Source organism: Lissotriton vulgaris, chromosome 11 (genome assembly GCF_964263255.1).
Source record: "Lissotriton vulgaris chromosome 11, aLisVul1.2, whole genome shotgun sequence".
Taxonomy (NCBI): domain Eukaryota; kingdom Metazoa; phylum Chordata; class Amphibia; order Caudata; family Salamandridae; genus Lissotriton; species Lissotriton vulgaris.
Genome location: NC_141699.1, coordinates 1,099,647,133 through 1,099,672,141, shown reverse-complemented (window position 1 = coordinate 1,099,672,141; position 25,009 = coordinate 1,099,647,133). Strand labels below are relative to the sequence as shown.

General features: G+C 49.7%; 1 protein-coding gene across 1 annotated transcript in view; it reads left to right on the top strand.

The window, feature by feature from the left end:
* The window catches only part of TMEM207 (transmembrane protein 207), a 125,626-nt gene that overhangs the window by 58,111 nt on the left and 42,506 nt on the right, over positions 1 to 25,009 (top strand). Inside the window, exon 4 of the mRNA XM_086944967.1 lies at positions 979 to 1,121. Coding sequence (XP_086801093.1) covers positions 979 to 1,121 — 143 coding nt within the window. The remainder of the gene's footprint in view (positions 1 to 978; positions 1,122 to 25,009) is intronic.

The following is a 25,009-nucleotide window of genomic DNA, read 5'->3' as shown; positions in this document are numbered from 1 at the left end:
TAAGCTTGTTTTTTGGTATTACTCGTATATGTTTTGGGTTGTGCTGGCTGTGGCTGTAGTTTGTGATTGATCCTATCTAGTATTTCGGATTCAGCATGCTTTATCTGTTGCTCATTCCCCTTTTCCTCCTCTTCAGGTTCACTTTAGCCTCAGCTGATGATTATCATGTTACAGTGTTGCGCTTCTGTGGCTCTGTCCATCTCTTGTGCTTGAGGGTTTTCTTCCTCAAAGTGTTGCTGTTGATTAAAGTGTTGCTGTTGATTTTGTGCTTGAGGGTTTTCTTCCTCAAAGTGTTGCTGTTGATTTTGTGCTTGAGGGTTTTCTTCCTCAAAATGAGGGTTTTCTTCCTCAAAGTGTTGCTGTTGATTTTTTGCTTGAGGGTTTTCTTCCTCAAAATGAGGGTTTTCTTCCTCAAAGTGTTGCTGTTGATTAAAGTGTTACTGTTGATTTTGTGCTTGAGGGTTTTCTTCCTCAAAGTGATGCTGTTGATTAAAGTGTTACTGTTGACTTTGTGCTTGAGGGTTTTCTTCCTCAAAGTGTTGCTGTTGATTTTGTGCTTGAGGGTTTTCTTCCTCGAAGTGTTGCTGTTGATTAAAGTGTTACTGTTGATTTTGTGCTTGAGGGTTTTCTTCCTCAAAGTGTTGCTGTTGATTAAAGTGTTACTGTTGATTTTGTGCTTGAGGGTTTTCTTCCTCAAAGTGTTGCTGTTGATTTTGTGCTTGAGGGTTTTCTTCCTCAAAGTGTTGCTGTTGATTAAAGTGTTACTGTTGATTTTGTGCTTGAGGGTTTTCTTCCTCAAAGTGTTACTGTTGATTTTGTGCTTGAGGGTTTTCTTCCTCAAAATGAGGGTTTTCTTCCTCAAAGTATTGCTGTTGATTTTGTGCTTGAGGGTTTTCTTCCTCAAAGTGTTGCTGTTGATTTTGTGCTTGAGGGTTTTCTTCCTCAATGTGTTGCTGTTGATTCTCTCTTGTCTTCCAGGTTCTGCTTGCTGCTCCTTCTGCTTCTCATCTTCTGTTGCCTGGTCCTCATCTGCCTGCAGTGCTGGCTGAAACGACACAGCGCCTTTGCGGCGAGGCGCACTCTCACTGTTGTCGCGGTCAATGATTCGGACCCAGTTTATGGTGAGTAGATGGTCATTTTTGTATTCTGTTTCATGGACCATCGAGTGGACCACCTTGTCCTAATGCTCCCCTAACCTTTGCTGAACTACCTAAGGCAATCTCGCAGGTGCTATAGCGGCTGGACAGAAAAGAATGAAAGACCAGGCACTAGAGTTGGACAGAGTAAGCAATAAGTAATGTGCATCTGCTCTATGACTGACTGCTCACCTCTCACACCCTCTTCCAGCCCTGTCCTTTATTTCATTAACCCCTTTACACAAGCAGCCAACAAAGTTAATGAAGTAGAACATGGTTATATAGTTCAGCATAAATATATGCAAAGTTAAATACATATATCATAATTCAGGCTCCCTGTTCTATGTTGTTGCTGATTTTTACAGATAAAAGCAGGCAGAAAACATACATTTTCTTGTCTGTATTTATTTTTAAATGTGGATAAAAACGTAAATTGGGTTGCTTTTTGAGTAATTCCAAATACTGTCGGTCATGACTGCCAGGCCAATAGATATATGGATAGATAGATAAGGAGGTTAAAAAAGAAAGCAATTTTATTAATGAGTCTTTAACAGCAGTAGCTATGCACAAGGTTGATACTGAAATTTGCATATTGTCATATAAGTGCACTTATGTATCTTCTGCAGGTGTTCACAGCACAGAAACATGGCAGACATTCAAGCATGTGTGCATATTTATTGGTTAAATAAATGTGGAAATATACTCATTTCAGATTAGTTTTTCCACAAAACCCATAATAAATATGGATAAATACAGATAAAATTAGCAAAACATAAATATGGATAAACACAGACGAAAATGGCAAAAAAATAAATACCATAAAACTGGGAGCCCTAATCATAATACATACATGTGCAGCAGGGCCTGACTGCATGCTGCAAGATGGATGCAGGGGGTGAAGCCAGCCCCCACTGCACAAGGGTTGGCTTCTTTGGAAGGTTGTGAGCTGAGCCTGGTCAAAAGTCAAGAGTTGAAATCCACCCCTGCTATGCACTGGCAATGGTCGTTGGCAGTGGGGGTTGACTGCCTTCAAAGGGTTTGATGCAGGACTTGGCCCCAGGACATCTGTGGATGGCCAGCAGGGGGCTGATGGTGGTAGTGTACAGGAACTGTTGCATGTGGTGTATGACTGGAAAAATACCAAAGATTCACTGGAAAAAACAAAGGCTAAAGTGGTTATTTTTAGTTTTGTTTCTACCACATTAACAAATGTTCAAAAGCACATTACTTTTTTTTGTTTTTATTTTTTTTATTGAAAGTACAAAAGTCAAATACAAAGATGAAAAAACGATCATGACCCGCCTCCCTGCCCGCCCTCTGCCCCCTCTGACTCTAAAAATAACAGAATAGACATTGGTTGATGAGTAATCTATCACAGTCATTCAATGTCTGATATTTCGAAGATCGAGAAGACAGTGGACGAGGAGTAAACAAAACAACGTATTAATGACATCAGCAGTATGAATACAAGAATGTCCCAACTAACATCCGACAAGATCATATATTATTGAGATTATACCTCAGGATATCCCCAGAGGATTAAAAAAATATAAGAACTTTTCCAGAATCCCTGTTAACTCTGTCTATCTAAGCCAAGCGGATAAAGGTTGCCAGACAGCAAGGCCCTTTTTTCCCCAATTGTCCATTTTGGAGAATATAGCCTTTTCAATATTATAAGTAGAAATCAGTCGAGCTAACCAGTGAGAGAATAGTGGAGGGTTAGGGTCCTTCCATGATGACGTTCTACAGAGACGCAAAATAGTCATACCAACAAAGATAAGTGCGCCTCCAGTCTTTCTGCAGACCTTGTCTTGCGTGCCTAATAGAACAGTCGGGGGTGTTAGTTGAATGTCCTGTGACAGAACATTACTGAAAAAGTCCTCTATCTGGCCCAATAAAGGCGTATGTTGGGGATAAGTAGCGAACATATGGATCGAGTCCTCACTAAACTCTGCGCATCTGGGACAAAAGCACTTTATCCGTAAGATGAATAAAAGCATTTGTAATTGCATCGGTCACATTACGGGTGTGGTCAAGAGCGTTGCATTTTGTGATTTGGTGAGCGAGTTAGGGTTTGCATCGTGTGGATCGGGGCCCGAACCATAACTTGCACATTTCAGTGGTTATTCACACAGTAATCTAGTTCGGCTCATACCCTTTGGGAGCATTTCATTAGCGCCAGGACACCTCAGGGTAACAGTGCGCTCTATAAATGACGAAAAAAAAAAAGTGTGTGCCAAGCTGGGCATCGATGTCGGACATGGATGAGAAATGCGTGTGTGGGGCTTCATTTTTTAATCATAGCCAGTTGTGCAGATGTTTGTGGGTTTAGGCAAGCTTTTAGAAATCGAAAGCGTTGGCTGCTGATAACCCTCATCAATTGGGGATTAAAATATTATCAATGTAATTCTAGGTGCTTCAGTTCCTTCACACACCTGCGTTAAATTATGTTTCTCCCCTCAGTGAGATATAAGGCCGAGGCAGTAGAACCCGGGGTCTGATGCATAAAGACACCTAATAAGAAATCGTACAATGCTTCTAATTACATTTACAATTTCATATTAGAAATCTACTAAAATAGATTCAGTAGAAGTGCTTGAAATTAGCATACCGACATTTACCGAAAGCAGTGGTATTTTGTGAACCAGTCTAAGTATTAATAGGTTAGTTTCCAACATATAGATTTGTAGTGAGTCGCTATTTGACCTACTCAGTGTCGGCCACCCCAATGAAGAAGATGTGAGGCGGGTTGAGGGAAACGCCGGGGTAGTGCGTTACGTAGGGCGCACATGGGGAAGTGGGGTGTTAATAATTAAAAACATGGGGGAGGAGCTACGACACCAACCAAGGTGGCCGCATAGTCTCCCGGCTCCGCTGACCTCCGTCCCACGCTCTACTATCCTGTCACCTATCCTGATTTCCTGCCCCGGATCCGTGTGTGTGAACCGATTTGCACTCCGATGATGTGATCCCGGAGTTTCTCGGACATCGTGGAGCGGAGTAACGTCGAGGACCGATTTGAGGCCTAACCCAGCCGAGAAGCCGTGGTGTCGAGTCCTGGCCTAGCCGGGTCCGAGTTGAACAACAACGGACTGTTGAATGAGGTTGGGTCCGGTCTCTGGAACATTCGGAATTTTGGGATTGCTCTGCTACCATCTGCTGCCTGGTGCTTTATAGGAGGTGAGGTGACGAGTGACGCACGGTGCTGTGTTGCGGGGGTCCCGGATCGGGGGTCCGGCATTCATATCGCCGGTGCCCCTTGGGTTGGAATCTCACTACGCGCTACTGCACGCTAACAGTCTGTCCCTCATGGCTCATTCCTGCTCCGCCTAATCTTCCCCCGGAGAAGGCGCCTCTCCGTGGGGAACACCATGCCTGAAGGAAAATGGAGGCTGACGGAGCAGGCTCAAAGTGGCCCGTCAATGCGGACGGTGCTGGAGGCCCTTGTGGCACTTCAGGAGACTGTTAAAACTCGGACCTGCAGCCTGTTGTTGGCGGCCGATGGAATCAAAGGATTGAGACCGGATCCTGACTTGACGCCCGAGACCCGGCGGTCAGCTCGCCTTTCGATTGCCACCCCGGTGGCGTCCTTAGACCCGGCGCTGGAAGCTGTATTTGCCCCTATCGCAGTGGAGCTACCCGAAAGTACTGTGCTTGGTGACTCAATTAATCCGTTGGAATCCCCGGTTTTGCAACTGTCGGAACATTTACATGCTGTCCCCACTTCGGTTCCCTTTAATTGGTACTGTGAACTGTTTTGGACTGTGTCGACCCCCCTCCCCAGTCAGTCTATCAAGATGGCAGATGGGATAAAGCCTGGCTTCGGAGACGGGGAGGGGCATCGTTGGTACCAGCCGACTAATTTGGGACCTGTCGTTCTTTTTTCATCTGTGGACCCATGTTCTGCCGACTTCTATGTACCTTTCGACATTTTGAGGACGGGGCTTTCTTCCCCTGACGGACTCAGCGAATTTAATCGACGGGGCCAAGGCTGAGATTGTTGTCTGGGTTGTTCATTGTGGTATTTGGTTAACGGGATTGTTTTATTGCATTAACGGAGTCCGGGGTGGGGTTGGTTAGGACGGGGGCGAGAGACCGGGAGTGCGTTGAATAAAGCCCTCCTCCATTTCCCTTCTTCGGGTGGGGTTTAATTTATTTTCCTTTTTTCCCTGTTTCTTCTTTATTTCGGGTTTCGGTTCTTGGGCGACAGGCACGCTGCTAGGGGGGGTAGGCCGTAGTCATCTGCAGGGGTGCAGGGTGGGGGGCTGGGGGATGGGAGTTTTTTTTTTCTTTGTTTCTATGGCCTTTTTTCTCTTCTTATCTTTCTTTGGCCTTTTCTTTTCTCTTTTTCCGGGTCAGTGTAGTGGGTTCATTGTTTGGTCCATCTCTGCTTTCACATCTGTGCCTCAACTCTCGCGATGTTTCGGGGCCACGGGGCGGGCATAAATGTTGGCGCGAACCGTAATAGTATGCTTGTTTATCCGGGTGCCGTCTGCTTAAACGCCACTGACTTACATGAAAACGAATTAACTGTGGACACACTGCTATTTCGCTCGCCCCCTCTTCATAGCTTGAGATATTGTATGGCACCTGATCCTTCTATCTTATATTAGAAAATGAAACCTTTTGTATCCTGTTCCCAATTTGATATGTCTTCCAACCAGTACGCATTGTGGATGTAGCAACTATGCTCCCCGGGAGGCTGGGTCTAAAGTTTTTATCGTTGTATTGTGTTGCAATTGCTTAGCGGCCAGCCCTGGGGGTTGTAGGCCCGTGTTTGTATCTGGTTGAAAATGTCAAATAAAGGTTTTCAAAAAAAAAAAAATTTTAAAACATGAACACTCCCCTGAGGCTGCCACCTGCCTCCCAAGTCACATCTCATCCTTCCTAGTCCCAGCAAGCACTGGGGCAGCGTAACAGAATCCCTGCGCAATCCCTGCATTGATTGGCCGGAGCAGGCTGGAAAGATGCTCCACTCTGTGGGGATTCTCCAGTCCGGCAAACCTAAGTGTGCCTGTGTGTTTTGGTCGGCCTGAGACCGCCAGCCAAATACATATGCACACTTACAGAGGGCACATAGCACTCCTCCTCCCATGCCCCGCAAGCTGTCTCAGAGCCGGCAAATGAACAATAAAACGATAATAGAACATCATTTTAATATTCATTAGCTGGCTCTAAACAAGGCAGTGGGGCGAAGCTCCTCCGCCATTGCGGAGAAGACGTTGCTGGACCTAGTTCATTAATATGCATGGGGTAGGTCACAAGCTGCGACCCACCAAGATTAGTTAGAGTCACAGGCATGGTGGCGTACGAGGTAGCAGGCCACCATCTCTGTGATTGCTTCTAAATAAAGCAATCTTTTTTATCTAACGAAAGTCGTTTTCTTGAAAGCAAAATGAGGTGCATTCAAAAAAGAAAATTAATATATTTACAAAAAAATTTGGGAACATGCAAGGGACCATGGGACCACCGGCTGCTCCCAAAAAACATATTTGTCAACATTCACAAGCGGGAATGGGTCCTTTGGGAAACCCTTCCCATTTTCGAATAGGTTCGCCCCAATTTGGATATGTTGGCAAAATATTAATGCTTTGTGGGTGTATTTCGGTCATAAAACATTAATACATAAGTTAAGGAATCAGTATTTGGGAAGGGACCTCCTTAACATGCCACTCCCAAATACTGACTATGTACTTCATCTGAAACCCAAATTACGATTCAATGATGTGTTATTAAATCTCAATTTTGGTTTCGTAAATTTAAAAAAGCCCTATTACAGTAACAAAGGGTCAAAGTGGACCTTTGTGGCTGTAAATTTGTGTTGTACATCGGGGAACTAGTCTTGTATTTACTAGTATAAACAAATCTAGTGCCTTGGAGGCTCTGGCCTCAGTAGCGGCTTCTCAGCTAAGGCGGAGGAGCGTCGCCCACTGCCGGGAGCAGCAAAGAAAATAAAAAATAAAATTATAATAACGGAATGTTATAGTCCTTTTATGTTTTCCTACTCCTGCAGCACATGAGTGAGGGGGTGGGGCGTAGCTGCAAGAGATAAGTGGTAGACACTTCGGTGCGCAATGACGGTTTGGTCGGTCCTCTTGAGCCGCTGAATGCAGTAATGCGCAGTCCCCTATTCTCCATGCCATCTGTATTACAGCCGTACAAAAGGGGGTGGTGATGGACGGGCTGGACTGTTCCCATGAGGCACAGGGTCAGACTGATTTGCATATAGCCATGTCTGAACTGGGGTGGCAGAGTGGGCTAAAGAACGGTGATGGATCAAACCCAGATCTTTTGACTGGGTGTGAGTGTTTGATTGGTACAGATGCTCCGTCCATCATCACCCCCTTTTGTACCACTTTTGGCCACCATAAGTGTGGCAGGGTATGCTCAGACGTGAGTCCCTTGCTCACTTTGCCACTGGATTCAAGCAAGCTGGGCTGAAGACGGCTGTAATGCCAGAAACCGGTCCTCGGAAGCTTGAATCCGGTCCTGGGAAGGGATGGCTTGGCAGTTCGGGCTGGATTGTTCCCATGAGGCACATGGTCAGACTGATTTGCATATAGCCATGTCTGAACTGGGGTGGCAGAGTGGGCTAAAGAACGGTGATGGATCAAACCCAGATCTTTTGACTGGGTGTGAGTGTTTGATTGGTTCAGATGCTCCGTCCATCATCAACCCCTTTTGTACAGCTGTATTACAACCAGCATGGACAACGTGCCCACCCTTACAGCCTTTGGCTGAGCACTGTGTCAGGGCGCTCACACCAATCACAATGCTCCATTGGCTTAGGGGTGGGAGCCTGGCTGCCTGCTTCCTGTGACCGGGACCCGGCTGCGGCAAGATACGTTTTTTTTAATCAGCCCGCGAGAGACACCCGCACATGCTCCCCCACCTGCGAGCCATACCGGCTGCCCCTGTCTTGCCTCCTCTCGGTCTTTCTTAGCCTAAAGAAGCTTTCTAGTGCCTGTGGCAGGGGGCTGAACTTTTCAGCATGTGTTTCAAGAGACCCAACCAACAGCTCTGATTGCTCAATTCATACCTCCTCCTCCTGTTTTCAAGGTCACACTCACCATCTCAATCTTAACTTTCCTACTGTTTCACAGACCAGGAGCTCTACCCACAATCCCACGGGCCTTTTGCCAATTATGCATGCTGCTAGTAATTACCCAAAGTGTGTTTGTTCTCTCCAATTGCTGCCTCGGTTTTGGCCCAGGCCGTGCTGCTGGGTGTTTTGGGAATCTGAAATCCAGGCAGCTGGGCTGCTGTGAAACCAATCTCTAAGTCTGTTTGGCTAAAGCCTTTTGCAGTTATGTTTGCTTGTAATGTTTGCTTTCCGACTCTGCAATGCTTGTTGTCACGAATAAATGTCAAACGCCATCTGATGATTCATCTCAGAACGTTTTGTCTTTCCTGATTAGTTTCATATTAAACACATTATTAACCTTCGGAGCATTTTGAAATTCTGCTCCTTGCCTTCTAAATACTTCTGTCGTGTGCCCCATTTTTCAAACTCAAGGGGGTCTGGTCTTACAATGGGTGGAGCTAATCTCGGATTAATTCCCCCAGCTGATTTAAAGTTTGATTCCCAGAGATTTCATATTCTATCCAACACGCTCTACTGTGCACTGTTGAATATTCAGTCATGGTGTAAAGATAGCAGAGGCATAGACGGTGCCTTTGTCCCAATGGCTTTAGGACTAGAGGCATAAGGGGCTCTGGGGTCCTCTGCTCTGCTGATGAGCCCCAAGGCTGGACATATAGCAGGCCCAACGTCCACCCACCACTGAAGATATGTCTTGACGGTTTCTCATCAGGGTCACAAAGCCCCCCTCAGTACCGCCAAAGGCAGCAGCAGGGCCCCCCCCGTCGAGTCCCTGGTTCAGTTGTGAAGGAGTCTGACGTAACACCTCCATAGTGAACCTCAGCTGTGACGTGCCCACAAACTGCTCACTTTTTATTCCTAAGTCTGCATCCTCTTCCCAATCGGGGCATTGTCCTGAGAAGATCATTCTGTTCAACTCTATCAAAGGCTTTTTCAGCATCCAGTGATACTACGCAGACACCGGTTCAAGGTACGATCGTCACTTTTATTCGAATCGAAAATGCCACCATTGTTAGTGTTTTGTGCACTGAGGCATTACTAGTGGAGCCCCACACGCACAGGCATTACTAGTGGAGCCCCACACGCTGAGCCATTACTAAATGTTAAATGTCGTATACTTGTAAAGCGCACAGCTGCCCCAGCAGAGGGGCGTCCTGGCGCTGTATAGCGCTGGGGAACCCATCCTGGCCTTCCCTGTGAGATGGTCCCTCCTGGGGATCTCCAAGGTGAAGACAAGCATCCCCGGCGCTGATGGGGCCGTTAGTAGAGATTAAGCAAGCTATTGCCCAGAGTTGCTGAGTGGGACCCATGGTTGGAGTAGGCACCGAGGCGAGAATTATTGAGTCCTCTGACCATGGCCCAAGACCGTGCCGCGTTGGGAATCGAACTCTGGTCCCGGGTCAACCTCTGCTTCTGGGTCTACCGCCTCTAACTAGTGAGCCACACCACTCTACTAGTGGAGCCCCACAATCTGAGACGTTACTAGTGGACCCCCACACACTGAGGCATTACTAGTGGAGCCCCGAACAATGAGGCATTACTAGTGGAGCCCCACACAATGAGGCATTACTAGTGGAGCCCCACACACTGAGGCATTACTAGTGGAGCCCCACACAATGAGGCATTACTAGTGGAGCCCCACACAATGAGGAATTACTAGTTGAGCCCCACACACTGAGGCATTACTAGTGGAGCCCCACACAATGAGGCACTACTAGTGGAGCCCCACACCCACAGGCATTACTAGTGGCGCCCCACACACTGAGGCATTACTAGTGGAGCCCCACACACACTGAGACATTACTAGTGGAGCCGTAAACACAGAGATATTACTAGTGGAGCCCCACACACACAGGCATTACTAGTGGAGCCCCACACACACAGGCATTACTAGTGGAGCCCCACACACACAGGCATTACTAGTGGAGCCCCACACACACAGGCATTACTAGTGGAGCCCCACACACTGAGACATTACTAGTGGAGCCCCACAAACTGGCATTATTTGTGGAGCCCCACATACTGAAACATTACTAGTGGAGCCCCACACAATGAGGCATTACTAGTGGAGCCCCACACAATGAGGCATTACTAGTGGAGCCCCACACACTGAGGCATTACTAGTGGAGCCCCACACAATGAGGCATTACTAGTGGAGCCCCACACAATGAGGCATTACTAGTGGAGCCCCACACGCTGAGCCATTACTAAATGTTAAATGTCGTATACTTGTAAAGCGCACAGCTGCCCCAGCAGAGGAGCGTCCCGGCGCTGTATACCGCTGGGGAACCCATCCTGGCTTTCCCTGTGAAACGGTCCCTCCTGGGCATCTCCAAGGTGAAGACAAGCATCCCCGGCGCTGATGGGGCTGTTAGTAGAGATTAAGCAAGCTATTGCCCAGAGTTGCTGAGTGGGACCCATGGTTGGAGTAGGCACCGAGGCGAGAATTATTGAGTCCTCTGACCATGGTCCAAGACCCTGCCGCGTTGGGAATCGAGCCCTGGTCCCGGGTCAACCTCTGCTTCTGGGTCTACCGCCTCTAACTAGTGAGCCACACCACTCTACTAGTGGAGCCCCACACACTGAGGCATTACTAGTGGACCCCCACACACTGAGGAATTACTAGTGGAGCCCCACACAATGAGGCATTACTAGTGGAGCCCCACACAATGAGGCATTACTAGTGGAGCCCCACACGCTGAGGCATTACTAGTGGAGCCCCACACAATGAGGCATTACTAGTGGAGCCCCACACACTGAGGCATTACTAGTGGAGCCCCACACAATGAGGCATTACTAGTGGAGCCCCACACACTGAGGCATTACTAGTGGAGCCCCACACACTGAGGCATTACTAGTGGAGCCCCTCACACTGAGGCATTACTAGTGGAGCCCCACACACACAGGCCTTACTAGTGGCGCCCCACACACTGAGGCATTACTAGTGGAGCCCCACACACACTGAGACATTACTAGTGGAGCCGTAAACACAGAGATATTACTAGTGGAGCCCCACACACACAGGCATTACTAGTGGAGCCCCACACACACAGGCATTACTAGTGGAGCCCCACACACTGAGGCATTACTAGTGGAGCCCCACACAATGAGGCATTACTAGTGGAGCCCCACACAATGAGGCATTACTAGTGGAGCCCCACACACTGAGGCATTACTAGTGGAGCCCCACACAATGAGGCATTACTAGTGGAGCCCCACACAATGAGGCATTACTAGTGGAGCCCCACACACTGAGGCATTACTAGTGGAGCCCCACACACCGAGACATTACTAGTGGAGCCCCACACAATGAGCCATTACTAGTGGAGCCCCACACACACAGGCATTACTAGTGGCGCCCCACACACTGAGGCATTACTAGTGGAGCCCCACACACTGAGGCATTACTAGTGGAGCCGTAAACACAGAGATATTACTAGTGGAGCCCCACACACACAGGCATTACTAGTGGAGCCCCACACAATGAGGCATTACTAGTGGAGCCCCACACAATGAGGCATTACTAGTGGAGCCCCACACACTGAGGCATTACTAGTGGAGCCCCACACAATGAGGCATTACTAGTGGAGACCCACACAATGAGGCATTACTAGTGGAGACCCACACACTGAGGCATTACTAGTGGAGCCCCACACAATGAGGCATTACTAGTGGAGCCCCACACACTGAGGCATTACTAGTGGAGCCCCACACACTGAGGCATTACTAGTGGAGCCCCACACTCTGAGGCATTACTAGTGGAGCCCCACACACTGAGGCATTACTAGTGGAGCCCCACACAATGAGGCATTACTAGTAGAGCCCCACACACTGAGGCATTACTAGTGGAGCCCCAGACACACAGGCATTACTAGTGGCGCCCCACACACTGAGGCATTACTAGTTGAGCCCCACACACACTGAGACATTACTAGTGGAGCCGTAAACACAGAGATATTACTAGTGGAGCCCCACACACACAGGCATTACTAGTGGAGCCCCACACACACAGGCATTACTAGTGGAGCCCCACACACACAGGCATTACTAGTGGAGCCCCAAACACTGAGACATTACTAGTGGAGCCCCGAAAACTGGCATTATTAGTCTAGCCCCACATACTGAGACATTACCAGTGGAGCCCCACACAATGAGCCATTACTAGTGGAGCCCCACACAATGAGGCATTACTAGTGGAGCCCCACACACTGAGGCATTACTAGTGGAGCCCCACACAATGAGGCATTACTAGTGGAGCCCCACACACTGAGGCATTACTAGTGGAGCCCCACACACTGAGGCATTACTAGTGGAGCCCCACACGCTGAGCCATTACTAAATGTTAAATGTCGTATACTTGTAAAGCGCACAGCTGCCCCAGCAGAGGAGCGTCCCGGCGCTGTATACCGCTGGGGAACCCATCCTGGCTTTCCCTGTGAGACGGTCCCTCCTGGGCATCTCCAAGGTGAAGACAAGCATCCCCGGCGCTGATGGGGCCGTTAGTAGAGATTAAGCAAGCTATTGCCCAGAGTTGCTGAGTGGGACCCATGGTTGGAATAGGCACCGAGGCGAGAATTATTGAGTCCTCTAAACATGGTCCAAGACCCTGCCGCATTGGGAATCGAACCCTGGTCCCGGGTCAACCTCTGCTTCTGGGTCTACCGCCTCTAACTAGTGAGCCACACCAATCTACTAGTGGAGCCCCACACACTGAGGCATTACTAGTGGACCCCCACACACTGAGGAATTACTAGTGGAGCCCCACACAATGAGGCATTTCTAGTGGAGCCCCACACAATGAGGCATTACTAGTGGAGCCCCACACGCTGAGGCATTACTAGTGGAGCCCCACACAATGAGGCATTACTAGTGGAGCCCCACACAATGAGGCATTACTAGTGGAGCCCCACACACTGAGGCATTACTAGTGGAGCCCCACACAATGAGGCATTACTAGTGGAGCCCCACACAATGAGGCATTACTAGTGGAGCCCCACACACTGAGGCATTACTAGTGGAGCCCCACACACTGAGGCATTACTAGTGGAGCCCCACACACTGAGGCATTACTAGTGGAGCCCCACACAAACAGGCCTTACTAGTGGCGCCCCACACACTGAGGCATTACTAGTGGAGCCCCACACACACTGAGACATTACTAGTGGAGCCATAAACACAGAGATATTACTAGTGGAGCCCCACACACACAGGCATTACTAGTGGAGCCCCACACACACAGGCATTACTAGTGGAGCCCCACACACTGAGGCATTACTAGTGGAGCCCCACACAATGAGGCATTACTAGTGGAGCCCCACACAATGAGGCATTACTAGTGGAGCCCCACACACTGAGGCATTACTAGTGGAGCCCCACACAATGAGGCATTACTAGTGGAGCCCCACACAATGAGGCATTACTAGTGGAGCCCCACACACTGAGGCATTACTAGTGGAGCCCCACACACTGAGACATTACTAGTGGAGCCCCACACAATGAGGCATTACTAGTGGAGCCCCACACACACAGGCATTACTAGTGGTGCCCCACACACTGAGGCATTACTAGTGGAGCCCCACACACTGAGGCATTACTAGTGGAGCCCCACACAATAAGGCATTACTAGTGGAGCCCCACACACTGAGGCATTACTAGTGGAGCCCCACACAATGAGGCATTACTAGTGGAGCCCCACACAATGAGGCATTACTAGTGGAGCCCCACACACTGAGGCATTACTAGTGGAGCCCCACACAATGCGGCATTACTAGTGGAGCCCCACACACTGAGGCATTACTAGTGGAGCCCCACACACTGAGGCATTACTAGTGGAGCCCCACACACTGAGGCATTACTAGTGGAGCCCCACACACTGAGGCATTACTAGTGGAGCCCCACACACACAGGCATTACTAGTGGCGCCCCACACACTGAGGCATTACTAGTGGAGCCCCACACACACTGAGACATTACTAGTGGAGCCGTAAACACAGAGATATTACTAGTGGAGCCCCACACACACAGGCATTACTAGTGGAGCCCCACACACACAGGCATTACTAGTGGAGCCCCACACACACAGGCATTACTAGTGGAGCCCCACACACTGAGACATTACTAGTGGAGCCCCACAAATTGGCATTATTAGTGGAGCCCCACATACTGAGACATTACTAGGGAGCCCCACACAATGAGGCATTACTAGTGGAGCCCCACACAATGAGGCATTACTAGTGGAGCCCCACACACTGAGGCATTACTAGTGGAGCCCCACACAATGAGGCATTACTAGTGGAGCCCCACACAATAAGGCATTACTAGTGGAGCCCCACACACTGAGGCATTACTAGTGGAGCCCCACACAATGAGGCATTACTAGTGGAGCCCCACACAATGAGGCATTACTAGTGGAGCCCCACACACTGAGGCATTACTAGTGGAGCCCCACACAATGAAGCATTACTAGTGGAGCCCCACACACTGAGGCATTACTAGTGGAGCCCCACACACTGAGGCATTACTAGTGGAGCCCCACACACTGAGGCATTACTAGTGGAGCCCCACACAATGAGGCATTACTAGTGGAACCCCACACACTGAGGCATTACTAGTAGAGCCCCACACACACAGGCATTACTAGTGGCACCCCACACACTGAGGCATTACTAGTGGAGCCCAACACACACTGAGACATTACTAGTGGAGCCGTAAACACAGAGATATTACTAGTGGAGCCCCACACACACAGGCATTACTAGTGGAGCCCCACACACACAGGCATTACTAGTGGAGCCCCATACACACAGGCATTACTAGTAGAGCCCCACACACTGAGACATTACTAGTGGAGCCCCACAAACTGGCATTACTAGTGGAGCCCCACACACTGAGGCATTACTAGTGGAGCCCCACACAATGAGGCATTACTAGTGGAGCCCCACACAATGAGGCATTACTAGTGGAGCCCCACACACTGAGGCATTACTAGTGGAGCCCCACACAATGAGGCATTACTAGTGGAGCCCCAGACAATGAGGCATTACTAGTGGAGCCCCACACGCTGAGCCATTACTAAATGTTAAATGTCGTATACTGGTAAAGCGCACAGCTGCCCCAGCAGAGGAGCGTCCCGGCGCTGTATACCGCTGGGGAATCCATCCTGGCTTTCCCTGTGAGACGGTCCCTCCTGGGCATCTCCAAGGTGAAGACAAGCATCCCCGGCGCGGATGGGGCCGTTAGTAGAGATTAAGCAAGCTATTGCCCAGAGTTGCTGAGTGGGACCCATGGTTGGAGTAGGCACCGAGGCGAGAATTATTGAGTCCTCTGACCATGGTCCAAGACCCTGCCGCGTTGGGAATCGAACCCTGGTCCCGGGTCAACCTCTGCTTCTGGGTCTACCGCCTCTAACTAGTGAGTCACACCACTCTACTAGTGGAGCCCCACACACTGAGGCGTTACTAGTGGACCCCCACACACTGAGGCATTACTAGTGGAGCCCCACTCAATGAGGCATTAGTAGTGGAGCCCCACACAATGAGGCATTACTAGTGGAGCCCCACACACTGAGGCATTACTAGTGGAGCCCCACACAATGAGGCATTACTAGTGGAGCCCCACACAATAAGGCATTACTAGTGGAGCCCCACACACTGAGGCATTACTAGTGGAGCCCCACACAATGAGGCATTACTAGTGGAGCCCCACACAATGAGGCATTACTAGTGGAGCCCCACACACTGAGGCATTACTAGTGGAGCCCCACACACTGAGGCATTACTAGTGGAGCCCCACACAATGAGGCATTACTAGTGGAGCCCCACACACTGAGGCATTACTAGTGGAGCCCCACACACACAGGCATTACTAGTGGCGCCCCACAAACTGAGGCATTACTAGTGGAGCCCCACACACACTGAGATATTACTAGTGGAGCCGTAAACACAGAGATATTACTAGTGGAGCCCCACACACACAGGCATTACTAGTGGAGCCCCACACACACAGGCATTACTAGTGGAGCCCCACACACACAGGCATTACTAGTGGAGCCCCACACACTGAGACATTACTAGTGGAGCCCCACAAACTGGCATTATTAGTGGAGCCCCACATACTGAGACATTACTAGTGGAGCCCCACACACTGAGGCATTACTAGTGGAGCCCCACACACTGAGGCATTACTAGTGGAGCCCCACACACTAAGCATTACTAGTGGAGCCCCACACACACAGGCCTTACTAGTGGCGCCCCACACACTGAGGAATTACTAGAGGAGCCCCACACACACTGAGACATTACTAGTGGAGCCGTAAACACAGAGATATTACTAGTGGAGCCCCACACACACAGGCATTACTAGTGGAGCCCCACACACACAGGCATTACTAGTGGAGCCCCACACACACAGGCATTACTAGTGGAGCCCCACACACACAGGCATTACTAGTGGAGCCCCACACACTGAGACATTACTAGTGGAGCCCCACACAATGAGGCATTACTAGTGGAGCCCCACACACTGAGGCATTACTAGTGGAGCCCCACACAATGAGGCATTACTAGTGGAGCCCCACACAATGAGGAATTACTAGTGGAGCCCCACACACTGAGGCATTACTAGTGGAGCCCGACACACTGAGGCATTACTAGTGGAGCCCCACACACTGAGGCATTACTAGTGGAGCCCCACACACTGAGGCATTACTAGTGGAGCCCCACACAATGAGGCATTACTAGTGGAGCCCCACACACTGAGGCATTACTAGTGGAGCCCCACACACACAGGCATTACTAGTGGCGCCCCACACACTGAGGCATTACTAGTGGATCCCCACACACACTGAGACATTACTAGTGGAGCCGTAAACACAGAGATATTACTAGTGGAGCCCCACACACACAGGCATTACTAGTGGAGCCCCACACACACAGGCATTACTAGTGGAGCCCCACACACACAGGCATTACTAGTGGAGCCCCACACACTGAGACAATACTAGTGGAGCCCCACAAACTGGCATTATCAGTGGAGCCCCACATACTGAGACATTACTAGTGGAGCCCCACACACTGAGGCATTACTAGTGGAGCCCCACACAATGAGGCATTACTAGTGGAGCCCCACACACTGAGGCATTAAGAGTGGAGCCCCACACACACAGGCATTACTAGTGGCACCCCACACACTGAGGCATTACTAGTGGAGCCCCACACACACTGAGACATTACTAGGGGAGCCGTAAACTCAGAGATATTACTAGTGGAGCCCCACACACACAGGCATTACTAGTGGAGCCCCACACACACAGGCATTACTAGTGGAGCCCCACACAATGAGGCATTACTAGTGGAGCCCCACACAATGAGGCATTACTAGTGGAGCCCCACACGCTGAGCCATTACTAAATGTTAAATGTCGTATACTTGTAAAGCGCACAGCTGCCCCAGCAGAGGAGCGTCCCGGCACTGTATACCGCTGTGGAACCCATCCTGGCTTTCCCTGTGAGACGGTCCCTCCTGGGCATCTAGTGAAACAAAAAAGAGAAGACCAGGTCAAAGTGGTGTTTAGGCTATACCAGTAACTAAGAGACCGGGAGTGCATGCGGAAGAAGTTGAGTCACAAATAGCTTCAGAATAATCCCATCAGACCACCCTTGCGGCGGAGTCTCGTCATGTGGGAATTGGTTGAATGATCCAGACACCGCCCAGGCCATCAGGTAATGGTGCGGATGTGGATAAACATACTGTAGCCAAATTGTTGCTCAAGGAATGGTACTAATGTGGTGCAGTGCTAAGATGACAGTGAGGAATAAAACTAACTACTTAAGCAAACCATGTATTATTTGAGATCTATCTAAGTGTCAGAATTAAAATCACGCCTAGTAGCTGAAGAGTTAGGCTACACTGTGGCGCTGTGCAGATCGGTCGACATGTTTCAGCCAATAAGAGAATCGCTCTGGCTTTCTTCAGGACCTATAGAGATGTTTAGCTACTGCAACTAAGAAAAGTTGTAAGTACAAACATTACAGAATTATACATATAGTGATACATATAACTACCAGTAACTTGGAACCCCAATGTACACTGGAGAGAGAAAAATATCTTCTTCCTAAAAAGAGACAAAAGACAACAAACACTTGTTTAACACGCATGCACCCCCAACCTGCATAGAGACTGTATAGACAAAAACACCTGCAAGAATCATTTGCGTTCTGCATTATAATGAGCATACTAGCTCTGTCACGTAGAGGAATTTCCTCACAGTGATACTCACCCATCTTTGTGTGGGTGATGACCTCACCTCACCCGGCAACCGCTCGGGAGAATGAGGCCCCGCTCTATAGTGTAGAAATAAACGGACACAGTAAGTACACAGATCTTCCTCCTGGGCATCTCCAAGGTGAAGACAAGCATCCCCGGCGCTGATGGGGCCGTTAGTAGAGATTAAGCAAGCTATTGCCCAGAGTTGCTGAGTGGGACCCATGGTTAGAGTAGGCACCGAGGCGAGAATTATTGAGTCCTCTGACCATGGTCCAAGACCCTGCCGCGTTGGGAATCGAACCCTGGTCCCGGGTCAACCTCTGCTTCTGGGTCTACCGCCTCTAACTAGTGAGCCACACCACTCTACTAGTGGAGCCCCACACACTGAGGCGTTACTAGTGGACCCCCACACACTGAGGCATTACTAGTGGAGCCCCACACAATGAGGCATTACTAGTGGAGCCCCACACAATGAGGCATTACTAGTGGAGCCCCACACACTGAGGCATTACTAGTGGAGCCCCACACAATGAGGCATTACTAGTGGAGCCCCACACAATGAGACATTACTAGTGGAGCCCCACACACTGAGGCATTACTTGTGGAGCCCCACACAATGAGGCATTACTAGTGGAGCCCCACACAATGAGGCATTACTAGTGGAGCCCCACACACTGAGGCATTACTAGTGGAGCCCCACACAATGAGGCATTACTAGTGGAGCCCCACACAATGAGGCATTACTAGTGGAGCCCCACACACTGAGGCATTACTAGTGGAGCCCCACACACTGAGGCATTACTAGTGGAGCCCCACACACTGAGGCATTACTAGTGGAGCCCCACACAATGAGGCATTACTAGTGGAGCCCCACACACTGAGGCATTACTAGTGGAGCCCCACACACACAGGCATTACTAGTGGCGCCCCACACACTGAGGCATTACTAGTGGAGCCCCACACACACTGAGACATTACTAGTGGAGCTGTAAACACAGAGATATTACTAGTGGAGCCCCACACACACAGGCATTACTAGTGGAGCCCCACACACACAGGCATTACTAGTGGAGCCCCACACACACAGGTATTACTAGTGGAGCCCCACACACTGAGACATTACTAGTGGAGCCCCACTGTGAGAAGTTGGCCTGATATGTAGTGTTTCCAATTCTGGAACCACTGGGTATCAGTCCAAACAAACCCCAAAGATGTCTGGTTGTAAGTCAACCTTGTTAGACAAGCTATCCTAGTGGTAGCATGGACTAAGCAGCCTAAAGGCTAAACTTAAGAGGTCGTGTTAAGCGAGCTGTTTTACCACATACAATCCTGTAATCAAATGAAAGGACACCACACAAGTATATATTGTAAAAATATATGTATTTATTTCTAAATTACTCCCCAGTACTCTTTATGAGGAAAGGGGCACAAGCGTTAAATCAAAAGCACTGTTAAACATATAAAGTTGGCACAATTATGGCTGAGGGCGGGGGGCCACTCAGACCATATACTAAAAAAATGGTATAAGTAACACTTATCGAGCAATGGTTAGGCCTAGGGCCTAGAGATTCGCTGGGAGCAGTCAGGACAAGCAATGAAGAAGTCGGGAGTAGCCCACAGGATACGGGTGCAGCACGGAAAGTGCGGCGCGCACCAATGTAAAGTCAATGGTGCGTAAAAGTTAGTTAAAGTGAATTAAATGATACTTCCGCTGAACCTAGGAACACAAAACTTCAGACACAGACCCTAGAGGTGTGTGCCAGTGTAAGGACACCGGCGTTGCAAAGTTACCTCACCCACAGGCCGTGGGTGCACAGGGTCGAAGTGGCGTCGGGTTCTGTCGCGCAGGTTCTTGGTGCTTGGAGCTGTTGCAGCTGCAGGCGCTGTGAAGCAGAAGTGTCCGGTGCGATCCAAGGGTGGATCGAAGTAGAAAAGTACCTGAAAGCAGAGGGGACAGAGTCTGGGTCACTCAGCAGTGACCAGGGTGGAACCAGGACGGAACCAGGCAATGTCGGGCGCAATCAGGCGGTTGTCGATAGGCTTCTCTCCGCTGTCACGTGGGCTCTGGGGCATCTGCGACGTCCAGGAGCAGGTCACGATCTGTCCCACGTAGGCTCTCGCCGTCAGCACCGTCGGCTTGAAGATTGTAGCAAACAGCACTTGGCAAAAGCAATCCACGCGGAACCGGGAGATTGCTTATCACTCGAACCAGGAGGGTCAGAGTGGGTGCTCCTTTTCACAGGAGCTGGTGCAGATCTGGAGCAACCAGAAAAGCAAGTCGGATTTCAAGTTTCGTCGGCACAGGGGCCACAAGCCAGCTGGCAAGTGACCGGGCCAACGCGTCGAGCACACACAGGCAGAAGGGCCCCACGCAGCACTCGTCGAGTGTGGAGGGGTGAGCTTTGGTGCAAGTGGAGCTCGGGGCTGGGGCTTCTCAAACCCCGGTGTACAGCTTCGAGGGTCACTCGTGGGCTGCACGGTCAGCGTCTCGTGGCCTTTTCAAGATGGCGTGCCCCACGCTTCCGGTCGCCTCCACGGGTCTCAGCTCTGCAGGGACTGTGGATCGGGCAGGTAGAAGGCAGGCAAGCTTGATCTTGTCGATCTCTGTCGCTCGAGTTCCGGCGGGAACTGCAACAAAGCAAGGGTCGAGGGCTGGATGGTGCCTGTTTGCACAGGGTGGTCACTCCTTGACCACAAGGGAGATTCTTCAGTCTTCTCACGTCGTGTAGAAAGTCGAAGGGTCCAGATTTCGTTTCTTATGTTTCTTCAGGATGATCTGAAGTCCGTTGGGACTGCTCCCCCTCTTATTCGAATCTAGGGGGTTGGACATCCTGCTAGGTCCCCTCCTATGGGTGGGACCCAGGAAGGGGGTGGTTACACCCCTCTCCTTTGATCCTGGCCGCGCTGGGACAGGGGCTGGGAGGCCCCAGAACCGGTTTGGCCGGATCCTGCAAGGGGCAGCCTTGTGCTCCCCAGGCAGTGTCTGGTTTCTTTGAAACCTCCCTACTCCAATCCACTATCTCCTGTCTGGGGTGGTTTGACACCGCCCTGTGACAGGAAACTCTTTGTCCAGGCCTCCTCTGCCGGGTTTCGGTCAGCAGCAGGAGGCCAGACCCGTGTCTGTGGCAGGGGCATCCATTTTGTCGATCTGAGGCTCATTTTAAATCAACCGCGTTTCAGTAAAGTAACATGTCTTCTCCCTCTAGAAGGGTGGAATGCTACCCCCGTCGCCAGAACTGGCGAGGGGGTAGTATTCCAATTCGTATGACACCTTACACGACATGTTTTGATAAAGCCAAACCAAAGTTGCTATATAACCGCGAGGATTATAAGGCGCTTAAGAGTATATGGTATGGCATTATCCCGGATCAGCTTAGGGAGTTGTTCCCGACAGCTGCAGACAGGCTCAGCTCATGCCAGAGCTCCATCTCACATAAAACCACGCACTCTGCCTCCAGGATTGATGAGGCCTTCCATAGGAGTGGCTCACAGGTTATATATGTGTCCAGATATAGGGTTAGATATAGGTATACTATATCTAAGCAAGGGGTGATTACACCCACTTGCCCCAGCTGAGTGATCAGCCAGTTGTGTCAATTTAGATAGCCAGCCAGGGGTGGCAAAAGATATGCTGCAGCCCCTGGTAGGCCTTGGATGCACCTATGCCCTGGGCACCTATAGTGCTCTGTACAGGGGCTGATAAGGTGACCCAAGCCAATCTAGTTATGCACCTAGGGTACATGGAATCCATTTTACAGAGAGAGCAGATAGCCTGGGGCCCTGATTAGCAGGGAACCAGGCCAACTAAGTCGAAAACCAGCTAAACACAGGGCAAAAAAATCTGGGGTAACCATAGTCAGGTAGCCACCTTCCTACATAACCCCCCCCCAAACGAAAGGAGATAAGGCTATCCTTGGCCAGGTAAGCCTTTATTGCCTGAGTGGCCATATAAGGAAGTACCTGCACTAGCATGGGTACCCCCTGTCTCATGGTCCACTAAGCAGTCCCTCACCCTAGGGGTATTAGAGGGTCTCCACCATAGGGAATCACTACCTTGGGTGTGTTTATGCAAAGTTAAAGGCTGGTTTGGATATGGAGTATTGAAGTGAGGCTCCACTATTTTTGGGCTCAGCTTCCTCCAATTATCTTCCACCATGTGTGCCTTTCTTTCTTCAACTGAGTTGCACTGAGCTCTCAGGGTCAACCTCCGGCTACCTAAAGCTGGAGGCTGGGTCCCTCTGTTTGGCTTGCTGGAGGGACAGTTCAGGTTTGGGCCTTTTGGGTCCCAGGTTTGGCTGTGCCCAACAGAATCCATCTGTGGGAGGTCCCTAACTGTTTTTAAGGGGGCTCCCTCAGGAGTTTTTAAAGTTTTCACCTTACTAGGCCTACTAGTTTTGGTGCCCCTAATCTGTTGATGGGGGTGCTTTATTTGACAGGGGGCCCTCTGGGTCTCACTGTCCTTCTTGTCCTCTGCAGCCCTGGGCTGACTGAGGCAAGGTAGAGAGGGGCAGGTTACCTGCTCCAGACTGGATCCCACCTGAGAAGGGTCCACTGCCATCAGAGGCTCTGTCAGGCCAGGCCTAACAACCTCTGGGGCAGTTCCTTCATCAGGGGTAAGATCAGTTCCCTGAGGAGGCTGATCCTGTCCTACTGTCTGGTGAGGGGGAGATTTCTCTTCCTCCTCCATGCTCTCAGTTTGAGTGGAGTGATCCATCATTTCAGGCTTCACAACACACATATCTGTTTGAGTTTGGGCTGTGGCCATCACAGCCCCACCAACCTTTTCAGGAGGAGACTCAGTTTGGGTTTCTGCTGTTATCATAACAGCTTTGCTATTCTGTCTGGGAAGAGCTTCTGTTAAAGATGGGGCAGAGAGTTGCTCAGCCCTACCAACCTTTTCAGGAAGGACATCTTGGATTGGGGCTATAGCAAGTACAGCCCCACTAACCTTTCCATTAGAGTTTACCATTCTAGAATGGATTTCCTGTTCAACCTCAGCCCAGGCTGAGATTTCTAAATCATTGCCCAGTAGGCAGTCTACAGGCAAGTTTGGTGACACTGCCACTCTCTTTGGGCCAGTGACACCTCCCCAGCTGAGACTTACTACTGCCATGGGATGATTTGTTTGGAGGCCATCAATGTTTGTTACCTGGTATGTGGCACCTGGTAAAAGTTGTTTAGAGGGGACTATACAGTCAGCCACCATGGTGATGCTAGCCCCTGTGTCTCTAAAAGCTTCAACTTTCAAACCATTGATGATGGGTTCTTGTCTATATTTGCTCAAGGTATTTGGGCAAACAGAGAAGTTGGCAAACCCCATGCCAGTCTCATGAACAAGATTATTTGGGGATGGGGACCTGGATAGGCCAGGGTCCCCTTGGGCTCCAAAAGTAAACCCACCCAGATTCCTGGGTGTGCTCCCACTTCCTGTGGGATTACTGCTGACAGTAACAGGAGGTGTTGGAGCTGGCTTTGGAGGTATGTTTTCTTTATTGCCATTCTTGGGACAACAGCTGTCTGTTTTGTAATGCCCAACCTGTTTACAGGCATGGCAATAAGGCTTTTTCTCTGTTGAAGAAGTGTCTTGGGACCCACCCCCCTTCTTGGAGTTTTGGGGCCCTGGGGAAGTGTTTTCTTTACCTTTATCCCCACCCTTATCTTGAGGCTTGGTAGACTCCTTCTTCTGGTTACTGTCCTGATTCTTAGGCCTAATCCTGGTTCTGACCCATTTATCCGCCCTCTTTCCCAATTCTTGGGGAGAGGTCAAATCTGAGTCCACCAGGTGCTGGTGTAAGAGCTGGTTCTGACAATTACTAAGGATCTGCTCCCTCATAATCAAATTATACAATCCTGTGAAGTCATGTACTTTGCTGCCATTTAGCCAACCCTCCAGAGCCTTAGTTGCACAATCAACAAAATCAGTCCAGTCCTGAGTCTGTGTCTTCTGGGTATCTCTGAACTTTAACCTGTACTGTTCAGTGGTTAAGCCAAACCCATCTATTAGGACACTCTTCAGGACTTTGTAATTGCTGGCATCCTCATGTCTGACAGTGAGGAGCCTATCTCTCCCTTTCTCTGAAAAGGAGTACCATAAGATTGCTGCCCACTGTTCCTCAGGAACCTGCTGTACCATGCAGGCTCTCTCCAGAGCAGTCATCCATTTGTGGATGTCATCCCCTTCCTGATAGGGGGGCACAATCTTTGTCAGGTTTCTACTATCATAGGACCTGGGTTTCTCTTTAGGAATTTTGCTGCCACCAGTGGCATCTAAGCCACTTATTTTTTTCTCCCTTGCCAAGGTAAGTTTAGCTTGTTCCAAGGTAAGCTTAGCTTGAGCCAGGGCTACCTCTTCCCTCTCTATCTGGAGTTGGACAGCCCTCATTCTGGCCCTATGCTCTTTTCTCTGGGAGGAAGTCATCCCTCTTTGAGATTCTCTTGAGGCACTAGAAAGGTGAGAGTCCCCTGATAGAGACCTCTCCCTCCTATTACCTGGGAGAATTTGGTTATGA